We start from the raw sequence: 14062 nt of genomic DNA, 5'->3' as shown, positions 1-14062 counted from the left end.
CTTCTGAAAGCAGGGCGGTTGGTCACGTGAACACAGTGTAGCCATGATGACATGACAGCAAAACCAGCAAGGAGAGAGGATGGTGACATTTAAGAGCCATCCATCCTCAGCTCAAGTGCTGCTGTCGGCAATTGATAGCTGCTGGAGGAGAGCCTACGTTCTTCAAGAGTACTATAGGTCTACTATATTCCAATGGAGGCCACACGTTTAAGAATATATGGCTGCACATATCGGACTTGATTTTTTAAAAATCTTTCTTGTTATTAAAGATAATTGGATAAGGAAGATGTAAATATAATTAAAGCATATTGTATAAAAATCTCAGTGAACTTTTTAAAAAATTAGTAAGAAATACATTGAGAAAATAAAAAACTTAAGAGTAAAGTTGTGGTAGTAACAAGACAAGATTATATGCACTGCTGCTGTAGCTGTCCTTACTTTAGAGGTATTGACACTCTCAAACTGGTGCTTAAGAGACCGTCAGTGTCTGTCTCGCCCCTTTCTGCTCTCTCATTTATTGTTAATCTACTGTCTTTTATTCTTTACAGATTTACTTTATTGAATTATGTATGAATTGAAATGGAGTTTTGTTAGCTTCTATAACAAGTTAGTGAATGAAAACATTGCTGTACCAAGATATCAAATGAGCTTATTTTGTGCTCTTACTTGTACTCTCTAATTTTATTGTTGTCATCATGATCGTCATGTGTGTCTGGGTGTTTTGTCTCTATGTATGTCTGTGAACCACTTGCTTGCACTTACACTCCTAAGGTATGTCTCTCTTGGCAAATCCATAATGAGAACAGAAGTGGAATGATTATTGATTACCATAATATGCTATGCTAGAAACATATAATAGTTTGTGACTTTTCACAATGTCAGAATTTATTGAATAACAATGAATACAAGCTATCATACTTTCACTAGCTTCAATTTACCAAGTAGTCCTAATCTTCCTTGATTGCTGGCTTTTTGTAATTACGGTTCTTTTATCTGAATCTTAATTACTAATATTATCTCTCATTTACTTAACACAAGTACATAAGTGTGTGTGTGTGTGTGTGTGTGTGTGTGTGTGTGTGTGTGTGTATTATAAGGAATAGCTACAATAGAGAGTCACAGAGGTGAAAGTGCCTTGCTAGAGATAGGCAGGGAACTGATAAGAGATAGGGAGAGAGTCAGTGTAGGTGGTTCACAGAGAGTTGTAGAGGTGCTGGAGATAGGACCGGGTGGAGGGATGAGCAGACCTAGGTGGATTGCAGTTTGAGTAGGCTGTGTCAGCAGTGGGAGTATGTCGAGCTAAAGCCTTAGCATGGTCATGCATTCTCTGCCATAAGTCCCTTGGCTATACCATTATGGTCAGATGACCATAGTGTTAGAAGGCCTTTTTTTTTTTTTTTAAGGTTTATTTATTTTATTATGTATACAATGTTTTGCCTGCATGTACACCTGAACATGAGAGTCCATTACAGATGGTTGTGAGCCACCATGTGGTTGCTGGGAATTGAACTCAGGACCTCTGGAAGAGCAAGCAGTGCTCTTAACCTCTGAGCCATCTCTCCAGCCCTAGAAGGCCTTTTTTAAAAATAGTGATTACTATGATGTTTATTCTAACTTGAGATCTCTAATTAAATTCTTACTATTCCTTGTCTTAAAAGTTACCTTCTTTTCTTTTCTCTTCTCTTTTCTTTTTCTCTTTTTTTCCCCTTCTCATTATTGGAACAGTTGAGCACAACATTCACAATTATCTTCTAGTCTGTCCCCAATCCCTTTATTGCTTTACAGAGAATTTCTGCATCTCATAACATTAAAGTAGCATTGGCAGTTATGAAATCGCAATTAAATAATTTTGTGGTTGGGGTCACCACAAGATGAGGAACTGTATTAACAGCTCACAACATTAGGAAGGTGAGAACCACTGATGTAAGGAATGTCGGACAGTAAGAGCCACGTGGCAATACTTAATATAGCTAATGTACTGCTCTTTTACAACAAGTTCTTATATACTTGTTCCTCTGGTTTCTATCACAGTTTCGAGTGTCCTGAGGTATCTTAGCTAGTGTCCTCTTTGTCTGGCTTGATCTTGTGAGGGTTTTGTGGAGGCAATCATAGTTCTGTGAGTCGTGAGTGCAACAGCCATTTTATTTCACAGCACTCCATCCCGTCCTCTGGATCTTAACTTCTTTTTCCCCCTTCTTCCACAAGACTCTGCGCTATGATGGTAGCAGTTGTAGTGGTGATAAAAATGACCGTAACGCTTTATTAAGGATACAGTCCAGTTATTTTATAGAGTATTTATTCCTTAATTTGTGTTCACCATATGTTTCTCTGTAACTAGAGTAAAGTTACATAGTTTTGGTAAGAATATTAGAAATGATGAATTTATATATCAGGCATGTAATGTCACTCATGTGGTGACCTGATAAAGTGCGTGTCGCAAAATGTACTACCGTCAGAACTAGTCTATTGTATAGGTCAAGTGGTTAATAAATATTTTGTACAAACATATCTTCAGATGTAAGTATCCTGTCACATCAACCTTATATCTATTTATTTAATAGAATGCTTAGGTTCAGAATACATACAGTAGAAAAATTAGAGTTCTTTTTCATTATCCCACAGTTTTACAAAATCATATTTTATATTTAAAATTTATATTTAGGGCTGGGGAGATGGTTTGGTTGGCACAGCACTACCACTGTAAGTTTAAGCACCTGAGTTCAATCCCCAGAAACCACATGGAAAGCCAGTGTGGTAGCTCTGGAGAGGCGACTGACAAGACAGGCAGATCCCTGCAAGCTCTCTGGTTAGTCAGTCTAGTCTGCTTGACAGGGTTCTAGGCCGGGAGACCCTGTCCTGACAAAAAGTGGGTTTTTTTTTTTTTTTCTGAGAATAACACTAAGTTATTCTTTTACCTCACTCACACACACTTTTGCACAATCTGTACCTGCATACTTTTTAAACCTGGTTGACCTCCATTCAAAAAATAGTCATAAAATTGTTTGGAAATTAAAGGAGCCCAGAGTAGCTTTTTTCTTTTTTTAAAGAATGGAGCTTAATACTGTGGTTTTTGGCATTCAGCTAGACATAATACTCATTGGACCAGTACTGTGAGTTAGAAGAGACTTCATATTTATGACTAATTACTTTAAAAAAATGTGCTCAGATAATTCAGTGGTGGGTAAAAATTACAGTATTGTCACATAATGACCTTGTATTAGCTGACTATTCAAATGCAGAAAATGGAATTGGTCCCCAGATTTACATTTGCAAAAAACTAAAAACAAACCTAAATTAAGAGAGAAAATTACAAAGATCTTTGGAAAAAAAATAAACACAAAGTAAATCTTCATGACCATGGATGAGGCACTGGTGTCTTAGCTATGGCGTGACAAGCACAGAAAGGAAAGAGAAAAAAAAAACAAATCAGTTTGTTAGAATCAAACCTTTTTATGCTTCCAAAGACACTGGTAAGGAAGGAAGGCAGCTGGGCCTGGTGGCACACGCTTTTACTCCCAGCATTTAGGAAGCAGAGGCAGGTGGATCTGTGTGAGTGCGAAGTCAGCCTAGTCTACATAACAAGTTCCAGCCAGGAATACACAGTGAGACCCTGTCTGAAAAGAAGGAGAAAGAAAATTGAAACTACAATTTAAAGGAAAAACAAACAAACAAACAAACAAAAAAGTCTGAACATATATAAGGAATTCATACCACCCCCCAAAAAAAGACAGTCAAATTTTAAGATGAGCAGATGATTCAAATAGATACTTTGTGAATAAAATAAGCCATTCATGGAAAGACGTTCAATATCATTACCAGCAAAGAAATTCAGATCAGAACCACAGTAAGACGCTGTACACTGCTGTTGGGAATCCAAAAGGACACCAGTGCTTTGGACAACAGTGTGGCAGTTCTTCAGTATGTTGACCGCTAACAGATGGAAACTTTATTTTTCAGGTGATGGAAACGGTCTAAAATTTATTAACTATTTGTCAGGACTCTTCATTCATATAGTTGGTGAATTTTTGATATTTGAATTATATTTCATAAAGCTATATCCAATGATAATTTACAAAAAAAGGCTAAGTTTAGATTTGTCCTAGTCTTTATTTTTTATCAAGAAGTACTTATAGTGAAGTTGCTAAGAGTATTTTTTTATAGAAAATCTAAGTGTATTAAAGTTCTCTATGATGGATTCTGAAAGCAATTTTTTTTCTCCATTTAAAAAAAAAAACTTTTTTTGTATTCACTTTACATCCTTGTTACAGCCCTATCCCTCCTCCTTGCCCAGTCCCACCTTCCCTTCCCCTACTTTTTTTTCCTCAGCAAAGGGGAGCTCCCTTCCCATCTAGCCTAGCTTATCAAGTTGCATCAGCACTGAGCTTATCCTCTTCCCCTCTGGCCTGGCAAGGCAGTTCCGCCACGGGAAAGTGATAGAAAAGCTGGCAAGTGAGTCCATGTCCGATGCAGTCCTTACTTTACTTACTAGAGGACCCACATGAAGCCTAAGCTGCCCATTTGCTATATCTTTGTTGGAGGCCTGGGTTGATTGGTCCTTGGTTGATTCTTCAGTCTCAGCAAGCTCCTTTGGGCCCTGGTTAGTTGGTTCTGTTGGTCTTCTTGTAGAGCTCCTGTCACCTCCAGTTCCTTTTGTCTTTCCTCCCACTTTTCCACAAGTCACCCAATGTTTGCTTGTGAGTCTCAGCATCTGTTTTGAGGCACTGCTGGATAGTGCCTCTCAGAGGACAACTCTGTCTGAAAGCAAATTTTGAGCCTCCCCACATGAGCTTGAAGAAGGGGATAGAAGATGGCTTATCTGAAGCAACACTGTGCTTACCTCCATGCTGCTTTGCTGTCCTGTGCTGGACAGCTTCCTTTCTCATGTGTTCTCTTTCTTATAGTAGCTAGAATAGCGCTCATACCTCCTATCACTTTGAAATTCCAGAGATGAATTTTGATGGTGTATTTCTCACCTTGGTTTACATGATGCTCTGATAAGATACTCTGACAAAACCAACAGAGGGTTTATAAAAGACTTATTCTGCGCACACACACACACACACACACACATGTCATGGTGGGGAGGTCGAGGAAGCAACACTTAAAGCAGCTGGCCACATTACATCCACAGTCAGGTATGAGAGAGGGATGAATCCATGATACTGCAGCTCACTTCCCTTTCTCCAGTTACACAGTTGAGGATCTCAGCCATGGAATAACACCACTCACCTCAGTTAATAAGATCAAGATAGCCCCCACAGGCTTGTCCAGATGCCCTTCTGTCAGGTGGTTCTAGCTTCTGTAAAGTGACCATTAATATTAGTGTCATATCTCCCTGTTGCATATTTGCTCAGCACTTCAGTTCTTATACCAGTTTCCCTGCTTATTTTTAAGTTTATTTGCCATATATACACCTGCATTTTTAAAACTATGCTTATGGAACAATGTTGTAACGATAAATTATGAATTTATGCAAGTAGATTGCTTAATCATTTTTAGAAAAACCTCTAAAATACTTACGTCTCTGAGAACAACAAATAAGTTAGAGTTCCCTAAGAAGTACAGCTTTGCTCTCTAGAGTCTCTTGCTTTGAAAGCACCTGTTAACCAGTTCATCTCCTATGAGTAAACAGTTGTGGGGCGTAAGCAATCAAGCAAACCCCCTACTGAGTTTTTCCTTGATTAAAATATCATGGAGTTGGCAGCACATTTGAGTCACTGGTGACCAAATGCTTATCTCTGAGATCTTGCAAGACTCCTTGTGTTTTTAGGTTATGAAATTAAACTGTGATACAGTTTTGGGAAAGTACAAGTTCTTATATCTCAGTAAGCTGGCAGCATTCCTCGGCTACCATGACAACCATCTTCATATCAAAATAGCTTGTTCCTGTGTGTTTTCAAGTCCTGCTAAGGAAAGGCCTTTATGCCTGTTGATTTAGCACTGTAGATTTGTCTACAAGCACTGTTGTCATGTTGGTATTTATAAGTTGATAAAAAGATTGTTGTAAAATTTTGAGCTATATTTTTCTTCCTAGTAACTAAATCATAATTTTTAGTATTTTAAGTAACTCTCAGGATTTTTTGTTTATGTTTAAATTGCTTTTAATGGTCACTGTGTAGGATATACTAAGAATAACTGTCCCTTCCTTGAGGATATGACTAGATGATCATAAGCCACAGACCATGCAGCCAGCACCAGAATGAGTGTTTCTGCTTCTGTGGTGATGGTCAGGGCTTTCCAGGGTTCATGCATTATCCCCACTTCTGGGGTGATTCCGTTTTCTGTCCTAAAGTGCAATAGGAGAATGATCCAAAACTCCATCTTTGAGTATTTAAATGCTTTTGATGCTGGGATTAGAGGTTGAGAAGGAAAGGGAGAAAATGTAGGCACAAAGATTATATATGTGGAGTGATATTTCCACTTTATTTCTGTAATATCTGAGTTTAACAACACAAGTTGGAAAGTATTGGCTCAGGACCCCCAGCACCAAATTCTCAGTACAAAAATTTCTTTGCCCTAGAGGGATAGATGACAGGGAATAAGAGACAAAGACAGGAGACAGAAGATGAAGGAGAAAGGGAAGGAAACAAGGGAGTGGGGAGGGCTATTTTATCCTGGAGGGGAGTAGGACAAAGGATTGACTCTGGATAGAGAGGAGACAGATGTGTCATGGAAAAATGGTGGTTTATAAAGGTACAAGGGAAAGCCCTGTGTGTTTAATTTTGATTGAGCATGTAAATTAGGTGAGCCAAAGGGGGCTTTTGATTGCTGGACTTCAGTACTTTGATGACTAGACCCTGATAGTCAGCTTCCAAAGGAAGAAGTGGCCAAATAAGGGACTAAATCTTGGTGGCTAGCTTTAGGAATGTACACTAATAGTTTTTAGCAAGGCAGAGGGAATGAGGGAGGAGGGACAGGCCTGCAGAGCCATGCTCGCCATCCTGAGCTGGCCAATGTGCTTCACACTTCACTGTCACTGTTTTAAACAGTGTGACAGTTACTAGATGTTCATTAATTTGTCAATAATGAATTGCTGAGTAGCTTGATAATTCTTTTCTTAAATAGTGAGGGTTTTTTTTTTTTTTTTTTTTTTTATGTGTAACTCCATCTTTCCTGTTTCTGTTAAAATGTATCTTAATTGATCTGTGTTCTTTCATTCTGAATGCTGGAGGTTTTAGATTATCCTTAGCTTCTTTGGTTGGCCAGAATTTTGTTTATATTCTAAGTCTGAGTTGTAATTAAGATTTTAAATGATTTATTTATCTTATCTGTATATGTATGCGTGTGCATCGTATGTGTAGATTCCTTGGATCCCTTGAACTAGAGCTATGGATGGTTATGAACTACTGTGCAGGTTCTGTGAACCAAGAAGACTTCTGCAAGAGCAGCAAGTCTTTTTAACAGCTGAGCCCAATTTAAGATTTTTAAAAGAAAAGCTAGGCTACTTTGAAAATAGAAAGCTGAATTTTTGTCATTTGTTTAGATATTAATAGCTTAATAGTATGCTTTCTTGGTTAAGTAAATAAAATTACTCCCAAGAAAATTACCAGTTTAAATTGGTGTGAGTGCTGACTTATGTCATCTTAGCTAAGATTTGAAGGTTCGGAGAAATTCGAAAAGCCAGTACTAGGTGTCATTCATTAGCTGTGAAATCAAAAGACGTGAAGAAATAGCCAGGCATTGGTGGCACACACCTTCAGTCCCAGGGCTCACGTGGGGCAGAGGTAAGTGGAGGATACCTGAGTTTGAGACCAGCCTGGTTAACAGAGTGAGTTTAAGGAAGCCAGGGCTACAGAGAGAAACCCTGTCTTGGAAAAACAAACACAAAAAACAAACAAAAACGCAAACGGTGTGAAGATAAGTTGGCAAAAGTCTGATAGACGCAGTCATGTGCACCTAGTGTTACAGTGCCTTTTTAAAGAGAGTATGATAGTGGGGCTACTAAGAAACATCTTTATTTCATCACTTTATAGCCTGAACCCAGCCTTCTCCTTTCTCTCCTCCCAGTTTCACCCTCATACCCCCTCCTCCCTCATTGCACTCTCCTTAGAGAAGGAGAGGGCCCTGAGGACTACCGGTCCTCCCTGGCATCTCAAGTCAAAGCAGGACTAAGCACATCTTCTCCCACTGAGGCCAGACAAGGCAGCCCAGCTAGGTGAAAGGGGTCCAGTGGCAGGCAACAGAGTCAGAGACAGCCCCTACTCCCATTGTTAGGGAACCCACACGATGGCCACACTGCACATCTTCTACATACGCGTAAGGGGTCAAGGTCCGGCCCATGCGTGCTGTTTGGTTGATGGTTCAGTCTCTCCATGGGCTCAGTAGGTCTTCTTGTGGTGACCTTGACCTCTCAGTCTTTCCTCCCACTTTTCCACAAAACTCCCCAAGCTCTGCCTATTATTTGGCCCAACTTGAGACCCACCCCATGGGAGAGAGCCAACACTTGTCACTATTAATGATATTCTGCTATGATTGCAGACAGGAGCCTAGCATAATTGCCTCCTGAGAGGTACAAATAGTTCTGCCTTCCTTGAGAAGGAAGGAACCACAGGCCATGCAGCCCGACAGACTGAACAGATGCTCTGCTACAGACCTGTAAACAGGCCTGGAGCCTGAGGTTGGATGGGCTCCCTCACTCTCATGAGCATTTAGGCAGACAGACAGTACATTGGCACTGCCAAACTGATCTGCAGTGAATTCTGAGTTTGATGCTGTTTTAGAGCAACAACTTCTGAGAAAGAAGAAACTTTAAATGTTGTGGCTTAGTTACAGATTCCTTCTCCAACCTTTTATGGTAGATCACAGCCATGCTTACATTGTGTAAGATGTTCTGGGTCTGTTTTTAGTGCATAAGAAAGCATAGTGAGTGTCACGCTTTGGCTTGGTTCCTTTCCCAGGTCTCTTTACAAGTATGTAGCTATTCCAGAATTCACTATCGAAAGCCCTCGTGTTTGGGCTTTTGTTTGGTTGGGTTGTCTTTTTTTGTAAGAGTTTTGTTGTGTACCCTAGACTGCCTTAGAACTCTCTGTGTAGCCAGTGTGGCTTTGCGCTTATGATCCTCCTGCCTCTGACTCCCAAGTGCCAGGATCACAGGTATGCTCCACCACACTCAGCTCATCCTGAGGATTTTGAGTCAGGGACTCATACTGCCTGCACTGGGCTTTCAGCTGAAAGAACAGTTGCTGGGCTTTTTGTCTTCGTTCTCTCCTGTGCTGCCACCTTTAACCAGTTCCTCACGGGCAGACTTTTGGTGTGTGGTTTTCAGATACGTTGTGAACTATGTACACAGAAGCTTTTCTGTGGCTGTTGCCCTGCTCTTAGAACTTAAATACTTAGGAAAATTCTGCTGCTTAAGGTTCATTCACACCAATTTGCACTTGGTATTTGTGAAGAAGGATTCTAAGATGTTGGGGACTCCTAAAATCCTCCTCCAGTGATTGCACTGTGAAGTCAGGATATGGGTAGCATGGCTCCATGGTTTACATGTATGTACATGTTAATGGTTATGGTGCAACACTACTCTCTGGATTAGAACTAACAGTGATTCCAGTAATAGGAATCTAGAGTAATGTTGGCTTAAACATTATTTTATGTAACCATCTAGGCATGGGCAGCTCAGGTGGAATGACAATTTGTTCCATGAAGTCAGAGTTGTCCAAGACAAAAACAGCTCCTAACTTCAGGCTCCAAGGCAGAAGTTAGAACTCCTGCCTTGTGCTGATCCATGTACAGGTTATAGCCAGGAGGACGGTACAGATGAGCTTGTTCTCTCTGAAAAGCTCTTGCAGTCTCAGAGAGCACTACTTGTGCTGACCTGAACTAAGTCATGAGGGCATGCCCATCTTCAGGGAAGGAAGGTTCACAGATGTTCTACTTGGTTGCAGTGTTGATACAAACTGTGAGCTCCTGTATATGGAAGCCGAGAAAGCTCAATTTTAGCAGCCACAGCACTCTGTGCTAAATCTTCTTTGGAAGCTGAGAATCTGCCCTTTGCCCTCTGTAAAGAACAAGATTATGCAAAGCCAGGCCTCCTCATGCCTACTAAGTTGGCCATAAGTTTTTATGTAGAGCCAATGCGTCAGGCAGCATGTTAGCTAGAGAGACACCAGCGACTTAATATGAACTCTAGAAACATTCTGGAGCACTGCAGATGCTACTGCACTTGGAAAAACCAGAAAGGTAGAGTTTGGTAGCATGGTTCTCAGTTGAATGAAATTCTTTGTTTTGACCAGCACACTAGGGAATGCTTATTGCCTTCACTGAGAACCTCCTGTTTATTCTTAGGAACATGCTCACGAGCATCCCGTCAAGAGGACCTGCTAGTCCATCATGTTTCAGGTCTCACACTTCAGTGTTAGCTTGACTTTGATGTATTGCAGTCTTTGACCTGTATTTGTTTCTTTGCAGAGGATGAAGGGCGTTGTAAGGACCTTGACCGAGTACGGGTGTTTTATAGACGATCCGCCATGCCTTTTGGTGTTTTTAAGAACCAGCACAATGACCCAAGTGAAGAGCCTGCTGTGCTGGAGTATGCAAACCTTGTGGGGCAGAAGTGCTCGGAGAGGATGCTTCTGTTCAGAAACTGAAGGCCTGCACCACAGCCCAGCTCCAGCCCCGGCTCTCCTGCCACAGTCCTGCCTGTGTCTTGGCTCCTGCAGCCGCTCACCAAGTACATTCATAGAGCTTTTTAAAAATATTTTGTGGAATTGTATTTATGAGAATCTTGTGGTTAATATAAAGATTTTAAAATACTCTATGATGTAGTCCCTTAATTGGGACTTGTCCTTTTGGAGTTTGCTTCTGGAGCAAAGTGTGCTAAAAATGACTCCAGTAAATATTTTAGGAAGGAAAGTAAAGATGTGAATCTAAGTAATTTACTCACAGTTACTGTTTTTGTCTTAGAGAAATTTTAACACAGAGACTGTTCACTTAGAACAGTGGTTCTCAACCTGTGGGTTGTGATGCCCATGGGGGTGGATTAGATAGCCTGCATATCCGATTCATTACAATTCATAGCCGTAGCAGAATTACAGTTATGAAGTAGCAACAAAATAATTCTATGGTTGGGGGTCGCCACAACATGAGGAATTTTATTAAAGAATCACAGCATTAGGAAGGTTGAGAACCACTGTCTATGACCCATGCGAAGGCATTAGCATATGCTGAGCAATTTAGGTGGGGTCAAAGGTGAAGAGCATGTTCCATCACCCGGGAAATTTCTTTCCCTACAAACCAAAACTCTATTACTCTGTTCGATACTAAATTCTACCAGTGTTATTGTGTGCCCTTAATGTACAACCTGAGAAGGAAGTGCAAGGATTGCAAACATCAGGTGTTCACTTTGGGTGTCTGTCCAGGATGGTCCTGCATATGTCTGTTGTCTTGGCATAATTGTGTTCCCTGTTGCTAGTGTTTCCTTGTGCCCCCAGAGTTAGCTCAGTTTGGATGATAAAATATGCAGTGACCTTAGTGGTGTTTGTTCTATTTCTACATATCTAAGAAACAACATTTTAAAGAAACGTGGTTACCCTTGCTTGATCTGAGACTTATCCAAAGAAAATAGGTTCCTACTTTCCATTCTCTGGAACTCAGGATGCTCTTCTGTGGTTAGTGATAGAAGTGGTTAGTATTTAACTAGTCCTGCAACTATGCACAAGCCATAGTGAAGCTTGTGGGGCCTATAGCCTCTGCATTCCTCTGATTCTCTGTGGGTCAGAGAACAGGCGCTGCCATTGGTACTTTAACATGGGAGGCTGGCCACTCTTTCACTCTTGTGCTGTTGGGCCTTTTGCCTATTCACCAAATGCCTGCTGTCAAAGTGGCAGGCAGCTAGCTGGTTAAAGACCACGTCAGACATGGGAGGTGAGGCTGCTCTCAAGTTGTTGGAAGCTGGGTGAACATATTAGCTCTTTGTTTGTACTCATTCTCAGCTGGTCCCTTCTGCTGCTACCTACTTGGCCAACAAGTCTTTCAGCCTCATCCTTCTTTCTTCTATTGATTGGTACCCTTAAAGCCATGTTGTATCACTTAGTTTGAGTCCCGATACTCATTTTAAACTTACCCAAATGCACTACACTACACTTTAATAAAACATTAAATAGTAATCTGCAGCTAGTTAGAATAAAAGGATAATAAGAGGTTTTAAAAATTAGTACATCCACATAAACTATAACATGGAGGGGGAATGAACTTCTCTGTGACATGTTCTTTGCTACCAGGGATAAAGATGGAAGAAAGCCATTTTCTGATTGCTAAGGTCCTACATTCCTCTAGAGTTGTGACCTATAAAATAATCTGAGGACGTGTAAGAGAGCCAGATTGGAACTCTCTAGAGCACCCCCCCCCCTAAAGTGAGGTAGTGCTAATTTATTTCTTTTTTATAAAAAATTATTCCAATAGTAAGTTCCTGCAGTGTTTACAGGAAAATGGTTCACTGTCCCTGTTTTTATACTGATAAGCCTGTCATAGGTGGCTTCAGTGAGGCTGCAGAGCAACTTGGGCACGAAAATTCTTCAAAATTTTTGCTGTGTTCTCCTTCCCTCTCTTCCCCCTTTCTTCTCTTGTGTCCTCTCTTCCTCCCTTCCACTCTCTTCCCTTCCTTCTCCCTCCCCTCTCCTTCTTCCCTCTGTCTTCCCCCACAGTCTATTTTTTTAATAGTATGGAATCCTACAGATCTAGATGTTGTCAAAGATATCTACTTGGGTGGGGCTGAGGCGATAACTCAGCTCAGTGCCTGCCTGGCAAAGCTTGAAGACCTGCCTGAGTTGAGTTCTTTAGAACCAGGGGTCTGCTAGTGTGTGTTTGAAATGCCATCACTGGAGAATCAGTAGAGGAACACACCTAGGGTCCACTGGCCAGCAGCCTAGCCTCTGAGTCAGCATCAAGCTACTGAGAGACCCTGACTAAAAGGAGGTAGACTAGCCTCTACACATGGGTTAAAAAAAAAAAAATGCTTGCTTATACTTTGAGCTCTTGAGTGTCTACTGCAGCTAGAATAGTACAGTCAAGAAAAGTATCCCAAATTTGCGTTTTGCAAAGTCTAGCTGAAATACCTGATTCAGTGTCACTGGCTTTTATCTGAAGGAAGACATGGAAGGAAGCCTTTCAGAGACACTTTTATCTTCTTCAGGCAGGAAGCTATGCATGTTGCTTTAGTCCTCTTCTGAGTTCAGGCAGATTCACACCTCCCTCGGTGCCTGACAGCACAGGTGTCATTTTGATTCTCAGTGTACCATCTTTATTTAAATTATTTTCAGTTCTCTGAGACTTTTGTGATTTTTATTACAGGTAATCTGAGCACTTTTTGTATTTTAAGATAGAGGCTATATTATCAGATGAATATATTCACTCAATTGAAATTATTTAGATAAAAGAAATTATTGTTTATATTTTCTTTTGAGCAGTCTTATTTTTATCCATTTGCAAATGCATGTTTTGTGTGGTTTCTTAGCATATCAAAATTATGTAGAAGAACCTTTCCAGCTTTCTGAACAGCAAATAGTTTGGTTTATTAATATTTTATTATTTCAGTATGAATAAAAGTGAGAGAGAATATGAACCCTTAACCAAAATGTTTCTACTGTGGCTGACTTAAGAGAAGGAAATCAGTGGGGACTTGATACGTTTGAATTACAAATTATTTAAATGTGTGTTCCTTTCTTAAGGAAATCAACTGACAATATAAGTTTTATTGTATTGGATATTTTTGTTCTTGTAAAAAAAAAAAAAGCCCAAAAAAATAATAATAAAAAAGCTCTTTCTATCTGCAGTGGTTCTTGTCATTCATTACTCAATAATATATAGGCCCAGTACCATATATGCCTGTAATCCTAGCACTCAGGAGATGGACACAGGAAGATTGTTCAGGGTCATCTATAGCTACAAGTTTGAGGTCATCTTAGAATAAATGAGACCCTGTCTCAAAATGTGTATGTGTGTGTGCGTGTGCACACACACACACACTCTCTCTTTCTCTCTCTCTCTCCCTCTCTTACTCTTTAATACATCAAACCTCTAGTAAATATGTAGAAAATGTTGGCTATATAAACTGTTATATCAGAGT

The 14062-nt window shown here is 40.3% G+C and overlaps 1 protein-coding gene across 1 annotated transcript in view; it reads left to right on the top strand.

Annotated features, from left to right (window-relative positions):
* Ate1 (arginyltransferase 1) overlaps positions 1-13768 on the top strand; it is an 85388-nt gene extending 71620 nt beyond the window's left edge. Inside the window, exon 6 of the mRNA XM_055608848.1 lies at positions 10408-13768. Within this exon, the coding sequence (XP_055464823.1) occupies positions 10408-10586 (179 nt within the window). The 3' untranslated portion in view covers positions 10587-13768. The remainder of the gene's footprint in view (positions 1-10407) is intronic.
* Positions 13769-14062: the final 294 nt, after the last annotated feature.

The sequence above is a fragment of the Psammomys obesus genome, unplaced genomic scaffold, assembly GCF_907164565.1.
Source record: "Psammomys obesus unplaced genomic scaffold, mPsaObe1.curated_primary_1811, whole genome shotgun sequence".
Taxonomy (NCBI): domain Eukaryota; kingdom Metazoa; phylum Chordata; class Mammalia; order Rodentia; family Muridae; genus Psammomys; species Psammomys obesus.
Note: the sequence above shows the minus strand (reverse complement) of the source record. Positions and strands in the feature narration are given on the sequence as shown.